The following is a 27,423-nucleotide window of genomic DNA, read 5'->3' as shown; positions in this document are numbered from 1 at the left end:
TTGTACAATTATCTGCTCTGTATAATCTCCTAAAGGGGAACATGACACATAACATTTGAAAATGGAAGTTTTATAGAAACCAGGACCAGTACTCTTCCTACCTGTACGAGTGTCCCGAGACACAGCATGTAGAAGATGATCTCTGTTCTCATTTGTTCTAGCAAAAAAATGCTAAGAGGCCAGAATAATGCAGGAAGCACATTTTGAAATAATGATTTTGTATTGCTGAAATTCCACTTTTTTAAAAGTCACCTTGAAGTAAATGACTCTATTTATGCTGAAAAGTAGTAAAACAAACAAAGAACTGTTGTACTGTTTCTAATTACAGTCCCTTCTGCATTGGCAAAGAGAAATCCATAAGGACTTACAGTCTGTGTTGCAGTACTGTGTCATCACACTAAAAACCTCATCTGGTATCCTCCCCTACCCCCCCAAATCTGTTAAAAATCTTAGCTACTGACAGATACTACAATAGAGTGTACAGGAGTTTTCAGTGTGCAAATCCCATTGCTGTGGTTTAGCCATAAAGAATATACCCAAGATAATAGTATTTTATAAGGGGCATTTATGCTATTTACCATTTGCAAGTTAGTTTGCTATTAACATAATATTCCCACTCTACTACTTTGTCAGCTCTCATTGTAAAACTCCAGAACTAAATGGGAAAGGCGCATTAGGGTGACAACTGAATTTTACTCTCCAGTAACTAATCTGTTTTTCCTAAGCTTAGTTCTTTATTATTGCTCATAGGTGTTGCTTTAAAATAGTGCAGTGTCTGTTCAACTTGGTCAAGAACAACTTTATGTACTTCTTGACAACAGAATGAATTTGACTACTTTTAGAAACCTGGGTGTTATATATCCCACTGTGCTCCATACACACAGCAACAGCAGATGCATGAAGGGCCCAAACAGTAGTTCTGACTTGTAGCAACTACAATTGTAATGTTTGGTCTTCATTTATTTGCAGCCACACCAAAAAAATATCACTGGCAGGCCCTGCAATTTACTTACTCCTTCCAAAAACGTTTACATGTATAACATATGTCCAAAGCAACAAGCAAATGGCACATTTGGTTTAAGGGAAAAAATGCTGAGAAGTGCAACAAAAGCATCAAGCCCAAAGGGTGCTCATCCGTAAAGACCTGTTGATTTCTCTGTCAGTTAAGTTATTGATGAAGAAACACTGTTAAAAATAAAAATGCTGGCTGGTGTAGTGGCAGATGTGGATTAACTTTCCATGACAGTCTCCAAGGGCCAGGCAAAACTCAGGAAGAGGAACTGAAGTTTTTGCCTAGAGCTACCAAAGCTGGCAGATAGTCTGTGCTCTGGGATGAAGGAGTTTTAGGATGCTTTCTCAACTCCATTGCTCTGGGACCTGGGAAAGCACTTCTCTGCTGCCATTTCCCCCTGCATCATCTTCACAGTTTTAAGATTAACGTTTTGAAGCAGACAACCTCGTTAGTCATCTTGCACAATAGGATGTTTCTCCCAGCAAGCCATTACTGGAGCTAAAAATAACACTGCCCTTTGACCAGCAGTCAGAGATTTTGGCTATCTGGCATTCAGAGTTCAGACATCACTTAAAATGAATACATCTATCTCATGCTTTAATTGCAAGTGTTACTTGGCTGGAAATAGTTTAACTCTGCCTATATTTTAAGAGGTGTTATGTAGGGAGCCTTTATACACTGCCTTAATTTGGGCCTCGAGGTGCTAATGAACTACACCCTAATTAGAACAAAAAGGCACAGAGGAATGTTCCCTGACTGTGTAAGCCTGAAGCAGCTTGATAAAAGCCAGGTATAACTAAGTTTTCAAGTGCAAAAAGAAAGTTACCAGCACTCTTTTTAAATACACCGAAGATACATGTTACCTCTAAATTTTTCTGACTGTGGTAACACACATTTACTGGCTTTAATTCTGATCACAGCCCCTGTGCTATGTGCTTTTTAATTCAGTGATTACTGAGCCATACCTTAACTCTGATAACTGCTTCCATGGAAATAAAACCAGTGTAAGCAGTTCAGTGTTTTATTTAACTTTATTTTTTCAATAACAATACTGCCAAATAATCTTCCTGTGTATTTCAAATGAAGTGGGTTATTCAACCTGCACTAAGGCCGTTGTGCTTACGCAAAAAAAGAATTACCAGTGATTAGACAACTTGGGTGTGATGAAACAAACATGAGAAATGGGGCCTGAAAAAATTATTTACATCACTTATAAGAATAAAATACACAATTTTTAATAAAGAGCATATATCCTTTTGTGTTGAATTAGGATTTTACTACGAATTGCCACTTTCCATTTCAGATTCACACCTAAAAATGCTCAAAGTATAAACATCTAAAAAACTATAAATCTCAAAACGTGGGAACTCGTAAATATTTTTCCCCACTTATTACTGTAGTTAGAAAAAGACAATAACCAACATCTTTTTAGTCCATTAAGTTAGAAGTCATTTGGCAAAGCACTTCGGCATATAAGCTAAACCAGAAGACATCAGGAACCAGACTTTGCAACGTTTCAAACACTTCTCATACCAGGTAAGTTAAAGGATGAGTATTATTTTCATCATAACTGCATTTTCTACAAATTACCTCAGGAAAGCAAATGTTCACAATTGTGCCCAAAGTACCAAACAAACAACAAAAGTGCTTACTTCTTTGATCAGCAAGCTACCACAATGGCTCCTTTACCGTGCCCCTTCAGGCTGCTCTTTTAACAGGCTCAAAGTGGTATCTACAAGGAATTCTCTACTTCTCAACACAACTGATAAACACTTGCTTACCAAAATAGTGCAAACAGGAACAAAGAAAAGTGCCATCAACGTAAGTAAACTGCAGGAAAAGAAGGCAGTTGAACATTGTGACCTTGCTCTGCTGCTTCAGAGAAATCAGTAGTACTCTTCTCAGCACATCCGGCCACCGTATTCCTATTTACCACCTCACACCACCACCACATGCAGAATGGATTTGGTCTTTGGCATATCCTCCTTCATAAAAGTAAATTCACCTGCTCTTTGTACTGTGCATTTAAAAAAGTCAAAAGACTTTTTCAAAACATTAATTGATCAAATCATTGAGTAATTAATATATACAACTCCATCTTCCCTTTCTCCCTTTTATAGCTTTCTTTGGAGTGCATAGGAAAGGCTACAGTGACACATCACATACAAAAATCAAGTTTAAGTTTTATGCAAAATACTCAAGTATTTTTAGCATTTATGTACACAAGTTTGTTTACCATATATTCTCAGTCTTTCCTTAGACATATTCTCTATATCTTGTTTCTTGGACAGATGACATATTTCACCTATAAAGTTAGAGACAGGTAACTATAAAATGAGGCATTTAATCCTAGTATAAATAAGAGTATTGGGAAAAGTATATTTTAAGTGAATTCATTAAAGTGATGTTGCATGAAGTACTGCTGGCATTAATTTGTTCCATCAAAAATTCCAGTAAAGAAATATAATACTATAAATTAAAAAATACAACAGATCTCTGAACACCTTGCATCTTCAAAGGCTGATGCCAAATGTAAAGAATTACCTTAAAATTTAATAAAAATTGCACTTGTATATAAACAAACTCATTTTAGCCCCAATTAATAACCTTGTTACTTTTCCAAAAAGAAGTAATAACATATCTAGTAGCTCATTTCTTATGGCTTCACACAGTGAAGTTCATGCTTAAGTTGATCAGAAGAAAGTTTTTCAATAGCTGTCTTTTGTGAACATATCATCAGTTTCATCATCATTCATCCCTCTTTGATAGCGTACGGAAGAGAAGGCACTCCAGTGAAGACGCTTCTTTTTGTAGAGGTACCATACCAGTCCAGCAATTAAAACCAAGATAATTAGCAGGGCAAATGCTATAGCCACACCAGTATGATTAGAACCTGAAACAGAACAAAAACCAAACAGTTATTATTTAAGAGTTTTGGCAAGAATATTTTGTCATGGGATTTATGCTTAGGTAGCCACATGCTAATACTGCACAGCTAGCTCAGGTCAAGGCAAAATGCTTCATATTAGTAGTCTTTGCTTCATCACATGGTTAAGTTAGATGCTCATTCACAGGAATGCATTAGCTTATTTTTGATCATTCTGTTGTTAATTTACTAATATTTAGGTTGGAAGGAACCTCTGGAGTTCAAAAGAAACTACTTGTAAATGCTGCACTCATTTAGAGGTTTGTATACTTCATAAATCTTGTGAGATCTGGGCTCTTGGAATGGAAGGTAATTATACTCCCTTCAGACTGAAAAGATCTTGTTGAGGTCTTCCTTAGTGGCACAAAGTTTTATCTATTCCTGCATTTCCACTTCAGTGAAAATGTATACAAAATCAGAAAAGATTCCACTGCTTCTCAGGTAACTGCTTGCTTTCCTGTACAAAGCCAAGTATGAGGGAGTAAAGGCCTGAGTCTCTTTCTGGAGCTATGGGGTGACATTTCCAGAAGCCTCCCCAAGACTGAAAACATATTCTGCAGTACCTGCTCACTCAGCATCTCTTACAAGCAGAACTCTTTCTGACTCCACCTACACAAACTCACCCATGACAGATACCATGTGGTAAGACGCAATAGCAACTACTCTACACTCTCTTGTAAGTAGACATTTCAGTTCTTTTCCTTACCCAATGAGCAGACAGTGAGAGCCAGGAGAAGTAAATTCCTAGACCATTTGTCTCTGAATGCAATTTTATGGCTAAACAACAACAGAAGACTCTTGCTTAGGCAGAGATACTTGATGGGTTCTTTTGTGAATTGCACTTCCATTATTTCAATACAGACTTTATCCAACAAACTAGAAATTCCTGAAAACAGTCTCTACAAAATTAAGTCTCTGCTAAAATCAATGTTTTCATACCTAAAGGAGCTTTACAAACCACTCTGCTTCGGCTATGTGCACAGTCAACCTTGGACCATTTGCCAGTTGTGGACAGGATAACACTACACTTTTCATTGGCTGCTGCAGTTTTATTCTCCCAGTTGACATAATTAACTGATGAGCCATCCAGCCAGTTCAGGGAATGACCTGTTGAAAAAAACCAGTCTAGATCACCAAAACATCCTGTAATGTTACACAATGTCATTCACAATTTATTGATTTCTTCACATTGCTAAAAGGAAAAGGGCTGACTATCCATCCCATATATTAAAAGCAGTAGATACAAACACACAACTTTTAGCTACCCCTCTTCTCTAGACCTTTAGCAATTGATGCACTGGCATTGAACATTAGGCAGCAATAACAGCAGTAGGAAAAATTAATTTCAGAGACTCCTGATTACCCTAAGTGTGCAACAGGAAGAGACTTAACTACAATGAAGTCCGAAATGCTTTAAAATGTTAAATGAGGGATTCCAACCTCAAGTAGAAGTTACTGTAGGCCACCAACACTACAGAACTGTTTTTATTTGAGGATTTATGCATTTATATTTACAATATGAAACATTCATGCTCATACATTGTTGCTAATTCTCACCCTTAAAGCTCTGATCCAGGCCAAGCCATACGTTCTTGGTGATGAGATCATGTTCCTTTATGTGTGTGCTCACAAATGCATTTTCTTCAGCATCCACTATAGTCAGAAGGGTTGCTGAAGGATCTATGGGGCAGAGGAAACCAGTCAGAATTGCAACCTATGAGGTTTTTCATGGTGCTGGTACACTTGAGTTTTCTGTGGGAACAATTACTGTGGGAAAGGATTTCCTGCTCTGATAAGCTTTTGTAAAATTAGCTTAGAACAACCTTCAGATCACTGGTTATTCTAGCAGGTTATACAAAATAAAATGGGAGTAAATTTACTGCAGCTGCAGACTACCTACATGGAAGATACTAAGAGATATGCCTGTTGAGAATTACTAGTATTGCCCATGTAATAGGTTTTCAAAAATACAGAACAAAAGCTCAGCATTTTGCTGAATCAAGTTAATTTCTAAATCATTCCTCTCACTGTGCCTCAGGGTTTTATGTACAGCAATTAAGGAGTAAGAGGGAGGAAAGCATATGCTAGAGAGGCATGCTTAAGAGTGTATCCATCCTCTGCAAAGCCAGATGCTTTCTCTTTCAATTACCAGACCAAGTTGGACTCGATAGAAAACTGCACCTAGGACTGGGTTATTTAGATCCTAAATAGTGAGTCCAATCGCAAGATAATTCCATTAAAAAAAGTTATGACAGTCACTAACTTCTATGTTAGGGTGATTAAAACTTCTGTACGTGAAACTGCTTAACATTGTTTCTGCAACACAATTCCCCATGTAGCTCAGCAGAGAGAAAATCCTTTAATTTGACATGAAATTAGGTTTTTTATGTGCTTTAATATCTATAACATACATGCTTTGAACCATTTGATAGGTTAGCAAGCTCCCTATTAGCAAGCAGCTACAGCAGATATAAGAAGGAAGCCCTGCCAACAGCACTAACTCTGCATGCTGATGAAGTGTTTTCCTCCAAACTGTAAGCATTAAATTCCTCAATCTTCTACAGCTGACTACCTGCACTTTATCTGCCAGTGCCAGTGTGCTAAACAATCTGTAGTGTGTTGCACTATTTTATTAAGAATTTTCATCAGATGTTCCAAGATAAAGCCTGGTATTGCCTTTCCTAAACTAAAGGAGCATAAAAATGGCAAAGTTGAAGTATAACCAGTGTAAGTTCTTAGGTTGTCAGGTTTTATTTCTTCTCAAATAGGGGACTTATTACAAGTTATGTGATGAGTCCAAACCTACTCAGCTTCTGGCAGATTCTCTTAGCCTCTTCTACGTTATACACAGAAAAATTGTAGAAAGCCATGTCAAAAGCGTAACAGTGATCCCTGTACTGTTCCCACTGCAGGGAGCCACTGCTCTGAGGGCATCCAGAGGCTCTGCTCGCTTGCTTTGGCTCCAATTTTCTCTCTGCAAAGACAAAGAAATTGATGGTATTTCTGCTGCAGCAGTTTGTGCACAGTCTCTGGAATAACAGGACAGTAAGTATTAACAAGGCCTACTACTACTACCAACAACCGCTATTCAATTATCTTACATTCCTTCGTACTGTGTCATGGATGAATTTATTTGAAAATGAGCATAAGACAAATCCCAAAGGCTTGGGAACCATTTTTTATTGCTTTTTTATGGATTTTGACATTTGTTGTATATATATTTTGATTTAGAAACGATACATACATGTGATCTTCATATCACAGGTGATCAAGAAGTAACTGGATTTGATTTAGATTTTCACCACTGGAATGATGAGAATTTATCTCCCTGAAGTATTAAAAAGTGTTTTATCATTCCTGATAGAAAACTCTTCTTAAAAAGGGAATCATGTGCAGTATTTCAACTTTCATTTCTACTTATAAATGCAATATGTACAGACAACTTCACAAAACCTTAAAAATAACACTTACTGTTTGGAGGACTATAGCAAATGGCACCTTCAGCAACATTTGTACACTTTGTACGGTTCCAAAATCCTTTAGTATCCAACAGAACACAGTTCTCAGTAGTATTTGAATTTTCTAATTCCCAGGGATAGTAGTCAAAGTCACTTCCGTCTGACCATTCAAAATTAGCTTTACTTCCCTAATTAAAGAAAAAAACCCACAACTTTTAAACCACATATGACTATGCTTTAAATCTCATCTGTCCTGAATTAAGTCATGCAGCAATATTTGTCCCTTGTAGAGTGATAAATTGAAGAGCAGGTGGTCTCATCTAAATTCACAGTAAATAAACGTACAACATAGTTTGCATTTCCTTAACATAGAAATTTCTATTATTTGTGGGAACTGATAAAGTACAGCATGTTCACAAGTTTAAACCTGCAACGTGCCTGTTTTATCCTGTGGGGAGCCTTTTACTTAGTTCCACCCTGCTGTTTCATTTAAGCAATCTGCCTTGCCTGCTATGAACATTAGTGGATACGGTGCAAACTGCTGAACTGTTGAGATGGCCTCAGTGAGTAAAACTGGGCAGCTCAGGGATGGTTTGCAGTGCTAGCTCCTACTTCAGATACATTCCTGGAAACCCCTGACAATGAGAAGTCAGTTGTGAGGGACCCATTCTGTCACAGCACAGGCAGAGGTAGCACAGGTATGCATAGAAATGACACACCTCTGCAGAGGGGTATTCCTGCCAACTGTGACTTGGTCTGGCAATTAGTGAGGGAAGCAGGGTCAGGGGCCACAGGCTTTTGGCTCCACAGTAAAGCAGACAGAGAAGGAAGAAGAACTGCAGCTGCCTCTTGCTGTTGTGTTTCCTGGGAGAATGGACACTTAACTTACTGAGAGCCAGTTCCTGAACTGCTCTGGAGAGCCAGTCCTGACCTCAGCTAAGCAGGTTCCACACAGCCATGTCTGTCTCTATTTGCTAATGAAATCTCATTCTACAGAGGGCCATGAAGTCTGAAGCCTCTAGGGGTAGCACTGCAAATCACGCTTCCTTGTGCTGCAAGGAATGATGAGGGAACGCTGTTATTTTAAACTGTTAGGTATTAGGAAGAAATACCTTAGTGTGCCAACATTCACCAAAATTTAATACTAACATGTTACACAGGGTTGAAAATATACTACATGGAAAAGAGATTCTAATGAACTGGAAGAAAAATCAGAAAATATTTCATATTTTGTCCAAAATATTATTTACAGATCTGTTACTAAAATCCCCAACAGTGTATACTTACATCATGAATTGACAACCCAAGCCACAGAGGATAACCATCCTGTTTGACAACATCTTCTAGAAATAACTGTTCTGATTCACTGTGTACACTTGCTAAATCACTGTTATTTTGTTTGCATGATCTCAGTGCCTCATACCACGTTAATTTTTTCTGAAGGATCCTGTATGTTCTGTTTCCATGTGGAATAGTCTCAGGCAATGGAGGCTTGTGCTGTTGGTGTCCTATTTCAAAGAATAAGATGATAAATTGTGTGCATTTCTTTCACATTACTAGGAAAACACAAAAAGCTTTGAAATCGATCTATACCAGTGTAACCCAAGCATTAAAGTGCTCAGTACAAGCCACTTATATCAAGTAAGTTTACTTTTGCTACTTTTAACACTGAGTTCAGCAGTTGCTGGAGGAGCACAGCAAACATTTCTCCTGATCAGAGTATTACAGCAGTGATGCAGACTGACCTGATGACCCCAGATGCTCATGACAGCTGTGCCATGTGTTTCACTAGGAGCAAAACCAAATCCTCATTCAGCAGGAACCATGATTTAAATCATGACCCTCATCCAACACTCCAATACTACTCACCCCTTTCAATTTTACAGGCGAGAATACTGTACATGTTGTAGTGATTAGCATGCCAACTTTGAGAATAATTATAAATATCCCAAAACCCATCAAGATTTACACCAGCAAAAAAGCTGTTCTTCTTTATGATAGGTCTTCCCAGCCTCCAGTTATTGTAAGTCAGATGAGTTTCATCATACCACTTGAGAACATTATCTGTGGAAAACATTGCATATTTATTAAAACACTGGCATTATGTCTACAAATACCATTTAAGTTTGAATATATTAATGATATTAACAGATATTCGCTTTAGAAAAAATGCTGTGATACCGTAAGTTACTCTAAATCAATTCCACATCCAACGCTAAATATGTTAAAAGTGGCCAGGATGAGTAATGCTAAGTCCTGCTTTCCAGGGAAATCAAATTTTGACTAAACAGAACATATTGGATCTAATTATCACTCAAATAGAGAGCATGTCAGGTTATTTTCTTCTAGAAGATAAATATAAATCATTGTTACAGATTTGCATTCACTTTGACTTTAGTTATAAACTGAAACATGGAAGAAACATGCACTTAATCCTGCAGATTTTGTCTCCAATCCAGTTAATAAGGAAAAACCCAAACCCTTAAATCTTACCACTGTCATCATAAATCACACCCAGCCAGACCCACAGAGCCAGACCGCTGAATGAATGAAGCTGCTCAGTAACAAAGTTATTCTCCTCTTCATCTCGAACACTCAGAACAAATGCTTCGGGGTCTGTTGAAAATTTTTTTACATTACTTTCTTACAAATTGACCTTTCAGTTACAAAAGAAATAAATTTTTTTCTATTACTGTTAACAATTATTACAGATAGGTCAACAGTGTGTTAGGGCCAGATCTTTATAACTTAATAACTAATTGAACACTGCAAAAACAATTTTCAAATGTATTATCAATGGTACTATCTCTGGCTTTTTGGATAAGTGTAAGATTTCAGCTCCAGAGATATTTGTGGGTCCTACTGTCACTTCAAGTTGTATGTAATAAAAATTCTCTGCACAGAACACAAAAATATCAGTAAACTTTCACTTGAACATATTTGCTTGAGCTGCCCTAGTAAAGAAACAGTATTAAGAGAAAGACTGAACTGAAAGCCATTCACAAAAAAATAAAAACAGTTTTTGCAAAAATGAATGTCTGGAGGTTTAAGAGACGAAAGCTGTTCCTAAGGTTTTAATTTATTCAGGATGAAGAGAAAACGTCCATGTGCTTTTCAGTCTATTTATTTTGTTCACCTAAGTGTTCCACACAGCAAAGCTGTGGGCAGCAGGAAACCATGAAGTAAATGTTGCCAAGGGGATAACAATTACCCAAACTACTTAAAATTAGCATATTATAACAAAAACTCCAACCAAACACAAAAACCTTCCAATTTTTCAGAGATGTCAGAGTTCAGCAGTGCAAAGCCACCTCTTTCTTCAACTCTCCTATCTGTGCTCTGGCACTTTTTATCAGAGTAGTGCAAGGGCAAACAGGATCAGGCAGTGCAACACTACTGCATTACTGCTACAGCCTTTCTCAACATTCACTCTGCTGTCTGTCATTGTAAGACAGTGACTCAGATCTAACACTCATCTGCCTCAAGCTGATTCAAGTCCATGAATACCTGCAGTATGACAAAGTACTTACTCATATTCCTGCATAAATGATGAGCTTCATGAGACTTCAGTTCTCTCCATCTATTTTTTGTTATCACAAAAGTGTAACAATTGTTTCTAAATGATATCCAGGGTGTATTTTTAATCTTATGTGGGCACTTCACTTGTGTAACTTGTTCTTTTTCAGTCTTCTCTAAAAAAAGACAAGACAACATCAGTATACGAATTACTAATAACACCACCTGACCTGGCACCCCACAAACCACTTTCAGGTACCACTTAAAAACATGTAAGACAAGTAAGTGCCATCCTTTAAATGTGTAATGAATTTTTGCTTTCAGTTTCCTCATGATGGTGATTTTTTTTAAGTAACAAAACCAGCAGTAAGCTCTACTAAAGAATACAGATACTTGTAAGTTTTCATAGTTATTTTAATAGGTTTAAAAATAAATCCCTACAAAAAAGCACTAAGTGTAGGCCAACAATTAAAAGCTTGTCTTGCCTCCTGTACAAGGCAGATCACTGTAACAAATAGGCTACTTCACAGCTAGTAACATGTCAGTTCTATGGCTTTATCTAACACTTGAGGAGTGAGAGGGACGCTTCCTGCAGTTACTTGGATTGTAAGCACAAAGCAGTTAATGGCATCATAACGCCACACTTTACTGTGACTCAGGATGTACAATGGCTTGTGTTCCCTCACAGACAAAAAACAAAACCATAACAAATCATAATGGTCTCACAGGGAAGAAGTCTGTGATGATCTCTCAGAAAAATCTTTTTCTGAAGGATATACAACAAGCACAACATTTTCCTGAAAAAAAAAAACCCACATCCTACTATATCCCTGTCTTGTTATACGGGTTAGAAGGGTTTTGTGAACTTCAGATGATGTTAATTTCCAGTTCAGTGTCTACCTTCTATCTTTCTTCTCCCTATAATCATGTACCTCCTCCCTGTATAAGACTTCCATGTCTGAATAGATTTTAGGAGGTCCCAATATTAAGATGTAAATAGTACAGAGGTAGCTTAATCTTCTCCTATGTGCAAGTGGGAGAGATTAGTATGCAAGAATCTTAGAGAAACACTGCAAAGATAGAATCAGTTGGCAATAAGGGTACTGTCTGACCCAATGCATCCATGCTGAATTGATTTCTAAGGAACAACTGGATTAAGAGCAACATGTGCATGCCCCCATTTTTGAAGCCAGTTTCTATTTTTTCATGGCATAGAAATCAGACTGTCTGAGGAAATAGAAGTTTTAAAAAGTTGTAATTTTGAAGGTACAACCTGGAATAATCAAATATGTTTCATAATTTAAAAAAAAGCCATTTTTTATAAAAATTATGGTAGCATACATACTTTCTGATGCGTAGCAAATAGCACCTCGATTTTCAGAGGAACAGTCAGAAGTTCTCCAGAAGCCATCAGTATCCAAAACCACACATTCTTCACTTGTTTCTTCATCATCCTCAGACCAGCGACTAAAACTCACATGTTTCCCATCCAGCCAGCCATAATGTTTTCCACCCTAGCATTATTTAAGCAACAGGCATGAGCTTACATAGTAAAACAATGCAAGGGGCAGAAAAAGACAGAATAATATATTTACACTGGCTAGACATTTTCAGTGTTTCTGGTGAGAACTGTAAGTGTTCCGCTGCCCTCATGATCTGATCTCCTGCTCACAGTATATCAAGCTTTGTTATTTTAAGTTTTGCAGTTGCAAAAATACAAATTAGCTGAATGGCAAATTATCCAAAGGTGATGTTTCACTACTGTGCTTACGGAAGAAGGCCTAGCAAAGGGATGTCTAAATTGCACCATTTGCATCTGCAAAGCCAATGGTGGATGTAATCTCTTGGTCTTGGAAAACTGGTAATAACTGAGAAGAAAGTCCAGTCTCAGTTACTCCACAATGAGTTGAAAGTAATCTATTAAATACTTAATTGATTTAATACATCAGATGTATTCCTGCCCTGGAGAATGCAGGAAGGAAAAACCCACATACAAGCAGCATGCTATCCTTTAAAAATCTTATATTTGAAAGTCTTTGGGAAGACCTCCCTGCTGTTGTGTAATTTGTCTTGTATCTTTCTTTTGTGTCTGATTTCAGCACTGGAGTAACAAGTTCTGTTGATCAGCTGCATTATAATTTCCTTTCATGTGACATTTTAATTGTGCCCAAATAATGAAGTGTTGCAATAGTGAAGAGCCAGTGCATGCCTGAGCTGTATGACCCAAAATGAATCATTTGATCGTCATTTACAGATTAAAAATATCAAAAGAGAAGGGAAAATAGATTGTCTGGTTTCCCCATCTTCACTAAGATTAAATGGTTGTTTCCGTTAAAAACGTAAAAATCTTCTCCATGAAATATATACTCCAATTTCTGTAATTTCTGTTTTCCCCTACTTTGCTGAAGTATTCAGTAGCCCAGTACTGACACTAGAAGAACATAACACCAAAGTGCTGAGTGAGTACCACCCAACTTCGTAGGTAAGGCACTTCTAAAAAAATTCTAACTTTTTTCTTGCAGTTATCTCCAGAGTCCTGTGCTTGACAAAAAAAGATAAACCCTGCCAGAAAGCCCAAGCCATTCCATTAACAGTTGAGACAGCTCTCAATCCACAATAAAGATTTTTGAGAGGTCTTCCAGCTATTATAGATAAAAAGCAGCACCTCCTGCATTATTTCAACATTTTTTGACCAAAAAAAAACACAGGGAGAAAGAAAAACCCACTGTCTCAGAGATGCCTCCCTCAAACTCAAAACATGGGCACAAATAACATGAAGTAACAACAGAATCTAAGTTAAACTTCAGAAATGTATCTTCACAAGTATTCAATGACTCGTTTTGAATTTTATTTGCCACTTCTAGTTTCTCCCTTCTGAAACAGGTTTTTGGGTCATCTTTCTAGGGTGGTACTGTAAACAGTGGTGATGATATTAAATGGCAACACTAATTACTCATTTGTTAACAAAAGAGATACCCTACAATATATCCCTTCATGGTCTTTTAAAATAGTTTTATCATCATCAATTCATCCAGTGGAGTTCAAGAACTATGTAACTTGGAAAACTGATGGTTTAAAACATTTATCTTGCGACACTCCAGATGGTTATCCCTAAATGAAAACAGTTAGCCCAGAAATGAATTTGTCATTGCATTTCTTTAACTCAGGTTTTGCTTCACACAACTGTAAAAATTACCTTAAGCAAGAGTGTGAGGAAAAAACAAAACTTACATCTCTGCTGAAGAGTCCAATCCAGAGTGGGTAGTTATGAAGAGCAGCCTGAACAGCAAGAAAAGCCTGCTGGAACTGATCTGTGATGCTAACCAGCTGCATCTTGTTATTTATGCATGCAGCCATTGCATCATTCCAGGACAAATTCTTCAGAATTACCATGTATTGAACATTTTGATAGCTCAGTGTTTCATTAATGACTTGCTCTGTCTGGTTATCAGCAGTTTCTATACATAAGAAAGAAATCCAGTAATTAGGTAGTTAAATACTGTAACGCATTTTAAACTCCCAATGTCTCTGTAACAATCAAAAAGCCTGTTGGATTACACTTGGGAAAAAAACAAATCTTAGATAGCAGATTGTGCTGATAATTACAGTTGGAAGCAAACATCTTTGATACCTTAGATAGAAAAACATATATTAAAAAATAATTATTATTTTCAACTTAGGTTCACACCTTTTGATATGTTATTTTTAACTAACTGCTAAATAAATTATTGAATTAAAAACACATTCTATAACTTTAATTATATACAAACGGGAGAGAGCAAGTGCTCTCTGCTGTAATACAGAAGCAGCTAAACTTGACTCATTTATCTCTGTGGTATGGATTTATGCTTATGCAAATCTAATGGGCCACAAAACTTGTCTATGCAGCTCTTGGTACAGCACAGTCCCAGAACTCCTTACTGCCATCCATGAATATAGCGAGAACTGATTTTGCCTCCGCTTAACTAATTGCAGAAAATCCACCTTGCATAGGGAGGGATATAATTCACTATTTGTGCTGTAAGCATGGAATATTATCACAGTTAGCAGCACCACACCTGAAGGCACACAGCTCAGTGATGCATGGCTACTGCAGCTAATAGAAGGTGCAAATATTCCTGTGGTGGTAAGTTAAAGTGTACAAATGGTAACTCCAAAATATACAACCAAAAATTAATTCGTTCTGCAAAAGGCAGAACCCTCCTGCTATTTAAAATATTTGAAGTAGAAAAAGGCTTGCAAGGGGTGGGGGGGAGGCATCACTCTATAAATAACAGTATATAAATGGCTGATTGATAGGCTGACAGGGCCATTTTCCAAAACACAAGATGATAAAAACACAATATTAATTTGGTATTTACAGCTTTTAATAGATCAGAAAACTGAAAAGGCTGAAACAGATTGTTTCAAGTGATTTCTGTCTGCTGCCAAATGCTTTCACTTAGTAAACAGCTACAGAAGAGAACCATGGAGCCCAGGGTGCCATCACACATCAAGAGGTACTAAATTGCATACAAGGCAGTAAGTAAAGTGTTCCTTTCTGAAAAAATAATTGCTGATGATTACCATCTCAAGAAATTCTGCAAATCACAATCATGCCAAGATTTCCAATGAACATGAATCATCTTTTTTCCTATAAGGCCCTAGACAACTTGGAGTCTCTCAGAACTGTCCCTACAACCTGCTGAGGTCCCTCCCAACACAAACTATCCTTAGATACCTAACAGTTTAAGACCAGACCACAGCAAGACACATTCTCTGTCAGTCCAAAAACCTTTCTCATTACACCTTCTACAGCTGTGGCAAAGAAATGTTGAGTATTTAGTCACTCCAGACTACTAAGATATTGATATAAACAGATACATTGTCAACCTTAGATTCATAAAAGTCTCCTTTTCACATTTTTATGACATCTCTTTCATCCAGACTTCTAATCTTAACACTTGGAATTTCTGAAATATTTGGCACTGAAGTAAAGAAGATTTTGTACGTTAAATGGAGGTGGGGGGGTGGGAAGTGGAAATCTCTGCCTACTTGAGAATGAAGAAGGTGGGCATAGTCTTGGGCGTTTTGTACACCTAAGTTTCTTTGTGTTTGATTTTTTTTTTAGAAGATAGCATGTTCATGACTTAAAAGGATTATTTATATAAAGGAACCTACTCAGAAGTGGGTATGCTGAACATTAGCCCATAGCAGTAATTAAATACACATAATAACTATATGTGTTTGATCTTATTCCAGTAATTGGTACTGGCCAACCCACATGGGTACATCTGAATATTATTTTTAGTTCAGATTAAAAAATCCCACTCACACCAACTCTCAAGTTTGCTCTGGGGAGAGACCAATTTCAACATTAAAAGTCTATGATACCTTATATTCTCACAGAACTAAAGGATAGAGGATATATTTAAGGAGGATATAAATATTGGGAGATTCCTTCCTAGGGCTTCTCACTTCCACAGTTCTGAAAAGGAAAAAGGAGTCACTTGTTCTATCCCGTGGTGTACATCACCTCTATACCCACAGAACATTAAAGACCCGTCTGCTGAAGGATAATTCCACTGAAATCACACAAAGTCTCTCAGGAAAATAGATTCTCCCTGAACTGGCCTATGAAAAACAATAGAGAAAATTCTGAATGGCTGACAAAATAGGCCCCAGATCCCCCTCTACACTCTGCTTGTCTAAAATTTACCTGCTCAGTCTCTACAAGAATCTTGGTCTTCAAGTGAAATAATTTACATGCATTAAAGTCTCCTGGCACATGCACCTTAAATTTAAACTCTGGCTGCAATTTGTTTTTGCAATTTGTTTTGACTCTTCAGACTTACCTACAGACCGCTGGCATATACCCAAGAAATGCCTGTCAGCACAAGCAGTGAAATTCCATGTTCCAACATATTGTGATTTGGGATCATTGAGGATTACACCGCACTGATTGTTAAATTCTTCATCAAAAAGCTGAGAAACAGAAATATCCTTATCAGACTCAAATAAGGTATAAACATACTTGTGTAGAGGTGAAGTAATAGGTGTCTAGAAGAACCCCAGCTGTCTGAACTTGTTTAAGAAGTTTCAAAGGAGTGGTGCAATACAGATTACCTGTTTTACAAACACTACCAGGTGCCTGGACTCAGAAAGTTTTCCTAAGCTAAATACATTTCAGAAGCTGTAAGTAAAGGTAAACAGAACACCAGTACTATCAGCCACCCTGTTGGCCAATTAAAATGACTAAATGGGGGATTTGGTCTGTTGCATGGGGGTTCCAAATTTCATTACTCAATAGGCATGAGAAGTCAAAAGTCAGAACTTACATCCAGTGGAATTTTCCTTAATCTTCCTGTCAGGAGTGGGTGAAAGTTACTATACAACAGTCTACTCTCATCTATCCATTTGTTTTCCCTTGTACTGAACAGGAACTGTAAACCAATCCAAATATCTTTTGGCAGGCCAGGAAGCAAGGATGTTATATAATCTGTTGGACAGAACAGTAAATGTACATATTGTGGTTAGAAAAACAACACTAAACATCTGAAAGAATACTTCACTTAAGTAAGACAATGCTATCCCCGTTTCTATTAATTTAATTTTTCCAGCCCTTCATGATTTCCAAATGCTTATAATCCCTTCCTTCCATGATAACACCTTTCATATTGATTTTATCTGAAAGAAGCAGGCTATTGGTACTTGTCCTTCAAATTCTGAGCTGAGGAGAAGACAGTGGATTTAACCTGTTCCTTTGCCCATAATTTGGAGTCTTTTACTTACATACAAATTTAAGAAGCTGCTTTTCCACAAGCCTGCAAGAACTTCTACTGTCTTGCTGCCCTTTCTGAATTGATGGACGGAGTCTTATCTCCCATCTTTCTCTCTTACAAACCATAAATCAGAACATTTTTTGGATTCTGGCAGAGTTTGTCCACCCCACCATCAGAGAAAGCAGGACATGTGAAAGAAAATGAGATTTAGTGGAAAAAAAATTCAGCCAGGCAAACCTTAAATCAGACCCCTCTTAGGGAGCATTCTGGCAAGAAACAATGGGCTTTCGTAATCCCCCAGGCACCAAAGGTATTCACTAAACTTGACTAGTTTAAGAAGACAAATTGAAGCTATCTAATTAGCTACTGCTGACATGTTTTAACTATTGGTCACATGCCAGACTAGCCACAGCCTATTTTCTGAAGGAGACAAAGCCACTGTAGATTTGCATGTCAGAGCTAGCCCCTAATGCCACCAGGAGGAGTAGAGGCAGCCTACAGAAAGAAGCGCACTTTAAGAGGACTGTGTCTTCTTTCCATATAGGTGGTCTCCACTACACAGAGAAAAGAAAAACAAACAAGACATAATAGCAAACACTTCCAAACAACCCAAATCACACAAGGGATTCTGCTTCTTAACATTTCAGAATGGCTGTGCCTTCCCAACCTTAAATGCATACAAAAACATGCAGGCCTGAGACATGTACATTCCTGTGTATAACCCTATTCCTCCCCAACAACAGCAATAAAAAAAAAAATACCATTAAGCTGCTGCCTGCAGGTACACTAGAGACTTCTCTAGTCTACCTACCCTATTTTGTTTGGCAAGAGGTTTTTTGCTTATAAAGAAAATATGCACTGTGGGCACTGCAGAATTCTACTGAGCTACTTCAGATACACCCTCAGAGAACTCTTAATTATCCACAAGAACACAGCTGCAAATTCAGCCATATCATTCAGCAGTTTATTGCTGAACATTACTTGCAGCCAGTGTGAACCCATTTCTTCCTCACTGCATTTTTCTCATTGACTTTAGTTGTTAAGAGAGGTGAAACAGTTCTGTTTTCCAGTCCTCCTGCTTTACATCCTCTCATCAGTGTCCTGAAGAGCTCGCAGTTTGGACACACTGCCACATTAAGCTGCTCAGCACACACAGACACAGAGGGTCCTGTGCCCCATCTGGCATTGTGTTTGCCACCTCAATCCCACACACACAGCTGAACTTCTCTTGGAAGCAGCTCCTAAGGTGGTTTTTCACAGTGCAAAGTCTACAGTTTCAGTTATGTTTTAGTTTGCAAAGCCAAACAATTCTTCATTTGGTGATGACCCTTTTATGCTCAACTCTTAATGCAACTTTTGTTTTTATAACAGTTTTGCAACTTTTTTCTTTTTATAACAGATTAAGATCATACAGAAAAGCTGCTCTTCAAACTGGTTCAAATGTCTCCTAACTGCATTTCCATGTTATGTTTCCAGTGATGCAAGCAACACATAACACATTTTTAACCAGTCCTGTATTTTTGGAATGCTCCCAGTATGCCTGTGGATAACCAAGTGATTTATGCTCAAGTTCTTAAGCAGAACTATTCTGAATTTGGAAGAGAAGCTGCATACTAAAGTGCCCCCAGTTCACCACCATACCTTGGTCAGCTTGATCTGAGATAGATGGAAGAGAGGCTCCAAAAGTTACACACTTTTCATTAGCTGCACTAAATGTTAAATGTTCGGGTTTCATCTTCAGAAAACACTGCAAAATAAACATAATGAAAATAATTTTCATCATACCATTCTGCCTAAGACATAAATCAATATGTAAACCAACCCTAAAAACTCACTTCTCATTTCCTGTAATAACACATAAATATTTTTTGCAGAAAGCAAGGAACCTGATATTAGCTGCAAGCATTTATTAGGTTCAGCAGAGTAGCTAAATATAAAATGATCCCACTGACTAACTCCTCATTCATATTCAGTAATTTTTATTTGCTACATCAGAATCATTTTAGGAATGAGAACTCACACACAAACTCTACAGTCAGAGAGTGCCAGCCAGGAATTTGTAATGAGTTACCTTTGGGGAAAAACTACACGGCAACTACAAGGTCTACTCTGCAATGAAGTAAATTTGCAAACCTTGGCACAATGTAATGTGCAGAGCTGATACACTTGTACAGAATAATGGTGCACCAAACAACAGGAATGAGCCTCACTAACTCTTTAGATGACTGCCTTGAAATGTAGTACTGAAATACACTATACTATGGATTCTGACCTGGCTGGTTAATTCTTAAAAGCTGCTCACTAAGTCTTAAGTGAGTTAAATCCTTAAGGTAACTTAGGAAACAGTGTCTGCCAACTTGCTGCCTGCCTGTGATTACTCCAGAAGAGAAACAACATGCTTCTGCCACAGAAACCTCATCCTCTCACTTTCTAATCCTTTTCTTCATTTGAAGCCCAAGATTAGGCAATACAACCAATGTTCTTGGACCTAAACATGTGGTGATGGGAAAGCAAAAAAACCTGAAAATGAATGCTCTGAATTTAAGAAACCATCAATCCTGAATAAGGGACAAAAGGGGAGGAGATTATTTTAATCACTGCACTTAGTTTTCAAAAGCCCCTTTCTAGTCTATTCCCTCAACAGAGGGGCTACTACCTCCTCCTTTCTTTTAGAAAGGCATTCTACCTTACTGGACTACGAAGAACAGGCAAGGATGACGAATCTGTATTATCGTTGTACCTTATTCCGGAACTGATGCCAGCCTTTAGGGCAACCTCCTCTGACTGGGCGGTAACTGGGATCATGTTTCTCTAGTAAGGAGGCATTATTTTTTTCACAGATGAAGGGCAGTTTCACATTACAGTTAACTGGGTAGTCTGCAGAAATAGAAGTTTTAAAAACAGTTATGGCAATGCCTATGACACTCCATTCACTATCCATACTTTATGACATGACAAAGACCAGTTTGAAGGGAAATAATTTTTGGTGCCACCACAGTGAACTACCATGCAATTTAAAGCATTAAAAATAGCAGTAGAGCAAAAGACAAGCATAAATCATTTTATCAGACAGTAAAGATCCAGAGTCTCATTCTTACTTCCAGTATTAACACCTCATACAGGCAGACACAACTTGAAAACAGAAAAATAATGAAAAAAGATTTTGTGTATGAGGACTAATCTCATATTCTGGCAAAGGGGGTGTGCCTAAATGTCAAAAAAAGCCAAAAACAATCCTTTAACATCTACATGGAGAGCATCTGCTCTGCACTGCTTTACATGACTCCTTTAGTCATGAATGGACTGACTTCCTAGTCAAGAGCAATTTTTGGCTAACAGAGATGAAAACAGTTCAGCAGCAAACAACTGAATAATGGGGAAGACATGCTTTACATGGAAATGGTAGAAGGCAGGAAGAGCTTCTTGTTCTCTGGAGATTATACATTTTCCTTGACATAAAACAGCATTGAAAAAAGGAAATAATAAGCTTCCAGTACCACCAGGTGGCTTTTTCATTACTTTATGTATTTCTCACAATATGACTCTAATAGTTAATGGAATTTGTGTCTCCAGATGTATACATGGTTGCAAGTATAGAGTCAACCTCTCTAACTAACAACACTCAGACAAACTCCAGAGCTCAGAACATGTAGCATAAACACAGAAAGGTAGCCACCAAAACCAGATTCCACCTAATTAATTTCTGTTGCAAAAGGAGTGTCAATCTATCAATCATAAAAATTTGTCGTTTGAGTTCAGGTTTGCCTCTGGTCATTAAGAAATATTACCATGACTTCTACCATGAGGAAGTAATAAATGATTCAACAGTCAATCAGATTATCATGAAGAAGCCATCCACTACTAATTCAGTATCAATTTGCATTCAATAGAAGAGTTTGGGTAGAACAGGAATTACTTCTTTTTTTCTTTTCAAGTAAACGCAACAAAGACAGAGGGGGTGAAAAAACAAAACTAGCCTTACCTCTATACCAGTTCTTTCTGGAAATATACCAGCAATCTCTCAGCAATCTATCATGGAAGCGTGGAAATAACTGTAAACTGGATATAAATATTTCAGAGTTAATCTCCAATCAAATGTGACCTTCACAGAGAAAGTCTGATAGCTACAGTACCAGTGAAAACAAAAATTTGGACTATTAACTGTTTCTAGATGCCCTACAAAAACTAGGCTAGGAATAAATATGTGGTAGGTTCAGTACTTATGTACCATGCCCAAATTAACTGAGTTGAGATGTGCAGAATAAGGTTATTTATCACCATGCTGCAATCACAACACATTGTCAGGACAAGGAGTAGGAAATAGCCCTGGTTTTCTTTTCACAATAGTACATTGCTATAGTATTTTGGAAAGTGAAGGACTTCCCTTGCAGGAAGCCAATGAATCTTCTCTGCAGCCAAGAAAGGAATGATGCAAGATTTGCTGAGAGTCATCCCAACTCTACAAGGCTATACGAAAAGCCCTCCAAGAATTTGGCATTACCTAACTAAAAGAGTGATGTCTTAAACCAATTTCTGGTTCCCTGTTTTTGGGTATTCCTCAATCCTCAGAGTCAACAGACTGGGCATTTTTTTTTGCCAGTTCTCCAAGTATTAACAGAACATAGAAGTGGGCTTAAAACCCTGATGTAAGCATTTCAAAGATCAAGGGAATACGTTAGCTACTAGGACCACACATTTCAAGGATTCACACAACAAAACTAAGATGGCTAAGTCCAACAGCCCAAAATCTAGAGGCTCTGATAAGACACACACGGGTTACTCATTCAGTTATAATAAAATTACTATTAATTAACTATTCTAGTTAACAATTCCTAAAAAGCACATCAAAAAAAGCTTACAATAAAGCATCTCATAAAAAGCTTACAATAAAGCATCTCATAATTATTCTACATACGGTGAATGATAGCTGTAGCCATAATCAATAAACTTCAGCCACCACTTCTGTTCACTGTTTGATAACTGTGGAAATAAAGAACAAAACCCAGTATTTTACAACCCACAGAGAAAGAGCTCCTGACTCAACCAAAGATAGAACAATGTGACAAAGTTAGTCATCGAGGTACTAAAAGTTGAAATGTTTTTCTCAGATGCTTTATAAGAATGTTTTTTCATGCTATGAACACCACAAACCCCTTTCAATAAAACCTATCAGACCACCATGCATTTCTAATTAAATCCTCTCACCAGGTGAAAAATTGTATGTTGTCCTGTGCATAAAATTAAGAACCAGCACCATTGTTAATGAAATATTTTCAGACAATGCAATGCTTACATGGTGGTCCTGCTATGACACTTTTTCACCATTCAGAGAGTTTTGGGGGTTTTTAGTGTTGTTAAACCTACTTTTAAATTTAAAAATTCTTTTACCTGACTACCATTAAAATAATTCTCTTTTATCTCATCTTTTCCTTTTAAGTACAATTGAAAACCACTAAGGCCAACAGGGAAAAAATAAATTAAGGATTAACATTTTCTTATATTGGAAAATTTGGCAAGTAAATTTCCCTGCAATGAAAAGTAACTGTGAAAACAGATTACACCCCCTTACCTTTTCTATTTGAGATAGTATTGTCCTGAGTTTTGGGTAAGACTCCACAGAGGCTAAATCACTATCATTTTTTTGACAGTAGAAAATAGCTTCCTGGTAGCTCAGGTTTTTATCTGGTACAAACCATAGCTCTGCTCCATCAACAACAAGCGGGGCTCCATGAATTCCAATTTCATCTACACAGAAGAAATACCACATGAGTAAGAATAAAGTCTGAAAAACAAATCCTTTCTTTTTCTGAATGTATTAAGAAATCTCAATTTGACACTGGGAAGAGTCAACACTCTGCATTTTGAACTCTCTCAAAATCAAATCAGTCATAACCTTTCCTGGTATCAAACAGGTATTGCAGTAGCAATGTAACAAAACTAAGGAAAGATACTGAATATAAACAACCCTATATACATAGTGGAAAAATACAAAAGAAGTCCACTTACCTGGTATATACCACTCTGGTGTCTTTGGAGTGCTACCTGTCCAGAGGAAAAAAGGAGAAGTCACCGATTTCACCCTCTAACAAGACTGTGGCCATCAATAATAGAAGTGATGGTTAGTACTCATACTTCTCAGTATTCGTGATGGAAAAAAAAGGAGAGTGAAATCATACACAGGTTTAATAGTTTAAAATGAGATGATATGAAATTAATGGAAGTACTGCATACCTCCATCTTACACATCTGAGGTTCTTTTATCTCTCAAGCATCAAAGTAGTATATCCATCAGTATCTCACACCAACAAGAAAGTTTTGTCCCCTGAAAAACCTTTTAATGAACAACTGAAATGTAAAAGTCTACTGGATTACATTTCATACTGCATGAAAAACCTCAATCTGTGCAGATGTGCCACGCCATTCTTTTGTATTCCCGCTCCTCTTTCTCACTACAATGAGAAGCTGGCACACCAGTTTTACCAGAACAAGGCTAGCTCACCTAAGGTTGAAGCAAACTGTACACCCAAGATATCTGCTGATTTAGTAACAAATATCACTAAGAAAGATTAAGTAAAGTCCACAAATGCTGCAACTCAGTGGCTTATATCACCTCACAAAAAACCACTTCTCACTTCAGGGGACTAGAAAGAATATGGAAACAGTGATACTTCATCCTCCTCACGGTCATTTTCTGATCTAGTTTTGAATATTCTAAGTGTACATCTGTTTGTATGTGACACCAGTAAGACATTTCATGTACTATACTCCCAGCAGTTCAGAGAGGAAGCAATAAAATATCATTTCCAAAGTTTCTTTTATGGGGCAATAATTACAACTCATTGTATTAAACTTTTTATATGAATAAATGGATGTAACTGCAGTTTACCTTTTGTTATCTGGCAGACCCATTCAAGTTTAGCTTCACAATCAAAAGGCCTGAAGTAAAATTCCAGGTCTCTGCCTTCATGGAAATAAAATCTCCAAAATGATCTCCGTGAAAACTGTGAGGTCTGTATACAAGTAGAAACAGAGAACTGAGTCAGTACAACATAGGCCTTTGAAATGTAAAATTAAACTGTATTAAAAAGATACTTTGGCAAAGTCAGTGTATTTTACTGTGTTGTTAATCATACAATTTATTTTGCAAATAAAAGAGCAGATAAAGCTGTAACTTCAACTATAACTCTCCATGTTAGCTAATGCTGTGAAGCAATTACGTAGAGGGCTTAAGGTCAGTCTACATACAAATGCCTTAAAAGTCTTTTCTAGCAATAATGTTTCTCAGGGTTTTTGTAGTGCACAGGTTCTCATCAATGTTTATTATCTACACAAGCAACTCGTTCCCCTGAAATGATTCTCATTTCTGCTGAAAAGAAGAAACCATCTGAACTGACACAGAAACAATCTTTCTTATTTAAGATTTTTTTTTACAATCAAGCTTGAAGAACTGACTTCACTCTTGCTGGTCTCTCCAGTAAGGAGAATTTTTTATCATTTAGTGAAGGAACATATCTGTAACTGGCAGGTAGGAAAGTTACTATGTTCACAGCATTCCCTTCAAAGTGCTCTTCTTTGTCTAAAATTTTAGGAGCCCAATGTTGACCAGCTTCTCAGTCTGGGGTCATGAACACAGGAGAAGCGAATGAGAGAAATGGCTGTGAACAGAAGCACAGGGATGCAATTATCCTTTCCCCCAGTAAATCCTAAAAGCAGAGGTGGTTCTATTTAGGTTAAAAGGGATGGCAGGTACTGGAATGATCAAGCAAAAAGTCAGATGATACTTCAGAAAAATTAAAGGCTATTTTAAAACTCATGCCATCAAGACTAAATTAAGTACTGAAGAGCTTAATCAGGAATCAAGCTGAGGTCTGACATTTGAAATTAGAAACCAACACAGCATGTACAGTCTATTTCACAAGTAAACAAGGAAATACACACAATAAACACAAACATATGCTGTATCCTGGCTACTGCATTTCCCTTTTTCAGGTTTCAAACTTTTTCTTAATGTGCAGTTAAGAAAAGCTAATACAGATTTTAAAAGTTAAGTAGGGCTCTCTGTGCTTTTTTGTTTTAGACTCCATGACACATCCTTAAGAATTATGTGTAATATACAAGAGATCCATAGTATGGCATTATACAATACAGAATAGCACTGTGACTAAAATATTTTGTAGTTAAAAAGGTTCAAAAGAAGTCCTATGAAAAGTTATCATTAGCACAGCACTTGGCTCATAAAAAAATACTTGATTAAGGGAAAGTTTGTAATAAGTGTAGATTGATAAAGGGAACACTACAGCTTTTTCACTATACTAAGAAAACATCTAAACCTAAATTCAGTATACAACTAGAAAAAGTATTTTTTCCAAGTACTTCCAAGTAAAAACACACATTATTAAAAACCTTGCAACTAACCTTTAATGCAGCACAGTCTCTTGTATCATACTCATCTTCCAGATACTCAAGTGGCATAACAACACTGGTTACCTACAGGATGATAGACAGGGTGAAAGAATCAGCACTTGACACTTTGCTGAGGCAATCCCAAGAGACAACCATTCAAACCTGGGATCCCATTATGTTTATTACTATTAAACTAGGTCTTGAATGACAGCTACTCTTTCAGTTTTGAGTCTCCATATCTGCCTGGGGGGGGGGGGGGGGGGCAGGAAGGAGAAGGGGAGAACTCCCAATCTCAGCCAAACGAAACAATTACAGTGAAGAAGATATTTTTGGAAAAGTCTGACATAACAAGGAAATTAACTGATAAACCCTCCCTTCTGTTGTGGCATGAAGACACCTTGTTCTCTCTACTAGCTCTTGGATGTTTACTACTATATTTCTGTGAAACTATTTTAATATAATGGAGATGGAAATCAGGATAACCTTATTAAAGATATGTTTTTAATTGGAAATCTGCTTGGATGGCAGCTCTTAAGTGCACAATCTTCTTCTGAATTATTAATCTGTTGAAAGACCTGACATACTTTAATTAAAATATTTATCAATTTACTTTCAATTCAGTCCTAGTTGAAACAAATCAGTACATGACATTTCCTGGTTAAAAGTTAACTTACAGGTTTGTTATCACTCCATTGCCAGGTTCCCAAAGAATCAGGACTCCTCTTATTCATTCCAATCCAGACCCATCTGTCATTGCTGTAAATAAACAAGATACAATCTTACACCAAGCATATGATTCAGCTCATTTAATAGGAAGACTGACCTATGGCATGGCATTACTTAAGACCAAGCAGCAAAACCAAGGTTCTACTACTGCAAGTTGTAGCAGTTCAAAGAGAAAATAGACATAAGGGCTAGGACCTCTTCTGTACAGAAGAAAACCTAACTAAAACAGGTAATTCCTTTGTGGGCTGCATCACCACTTCATCAGTTGTCACTTGATACAATGGTCTCTTTTCTACACTTTTCTTCCAGGATCACACACAGTGTCTATACGGTTTGGTTCCCTTTCTTTTGTCCACCTTGGGCTATCTCTCAAATATCATCAGCTCAAATACACTCTTCCTCAAACCACACAAAAGCTTCTATTCAAAGAACTGGCATGTTTCCCTTAACTTTGTCAGTGACAGAAACACACTAAACCTGGGCAAAACCGTATTTCAATTACGCACCTTCATAAATGAGATGTAGACATAAATGAGCACCTAACAACACTGACTTCAATGGTTGCATGAACAAGTGGCAACAGAAATTTTAGTCCAATCAGAACTGGGTGTTTTCCTAGAT

General features: G+C 37.3%; 1 protein-coding gene across 1 annotated transcript in view; it reads right to left on the bottom strand.

Moving 5' to 3' along the window:
* Positions 1-2,024: 2,024 nt before the first annotated feature.
* The window catches only part of LY75 (lymphocyte antigen 75), a 44,330-nt gene continuing 18,931 nt past the window's right edge, over positions 2,025-27,423 (bottom strand). Inside the window, exons 14-35 of the mRNA XM_069020841.1 lie at positions 26,751-26,832; positions 26,089-26,160; positions 24,560-24,683; positions 23,680-23,715; positions 23,243-23,418; positions 22,589-22,653; positions 21,656-21,732; positions 20,414-20,550; positions 19,315-19,420; positions 17,230-17,390; positions 16,747-16,876; positions 14,144-14,370; positions 12,258-12,426; positions 10,927-11,088; positions 9,890-10,012; positions 9,266-9,460; positions 8,684-8,904; positions 7,410-7,584; positions 6,745-6,912; positions 5,496-5,618; positions 4,878-5,045; positions 2,025-3,905 (exon numbers count right to left, since the gene is read on the bottom strand). Of these exons, the coding sequence (XP_068876942.1) occupies positions 3,721-3,905; positions 4,878-5,045; positions 5,496-5,618; positions 6,745-6,912; positions 7,410-7,584; positions 8,684-8,904; positions 9,266-9,460; positions 9,890-10,012; positions 10,927-11,088; positions 12,258-12,426; positions 14,144-14,370; positions 16,747-16,876; positions 17,230-17,390; positions 19,315-19,420; positions 20,414-20,550; positions 21,656-21,732; positions 22,589-22,653; positions 23,243-23,418; positions 23,680-23,715; positions 24,560-24,683; positions 26,089-26,160; positions 26,751-26,832 (3,082 nt within the window). The 3' untranslated portion in view covers positions 2,025-3,720. The remainder of the gene's footprint in view (positions 3,906-4,877; positions 5,046-5,495; positions 5,619-6,744; positions 6,913-7,409; positions 7,585-8,683; positions 8,905-9,265; positions 9,461-9,889; positions 10,013-10,926; positions 11,089-12,257; positions 12,427-14,143; positions 14,371-16,746; positions 16,877-17,229; positions 17,391-19,314; positions 19,421-20,413; positions 20,551-21,655; positions 21,733-22,588; positions 22,654-23,242; positions 23,419-23,679; positions 23,716-24,559; positions 24,684-26,088; positions 26,161-26,750; positions 26,833-27,423) is intronic.

Source organism: Aphelocoma coerulescens, chromosome 7 (assembly GCF_041296385.1).
Source record: "Aphelocoma coerulescens isolate FSJ_1873_10779 chromosome 7, UR_Acoe_1.0, whole genome shotgun sequence".
Classification (NCBI taxonomy): Eukaryota; Metazoa; Chordata; class Aves; order Passeriformes; family Corvidae; genus Aphelocoma; species Aphelocoma coerulescens.
This window is presented reverse-complemented; position numbering and strand designations above follow the sequence as displayed.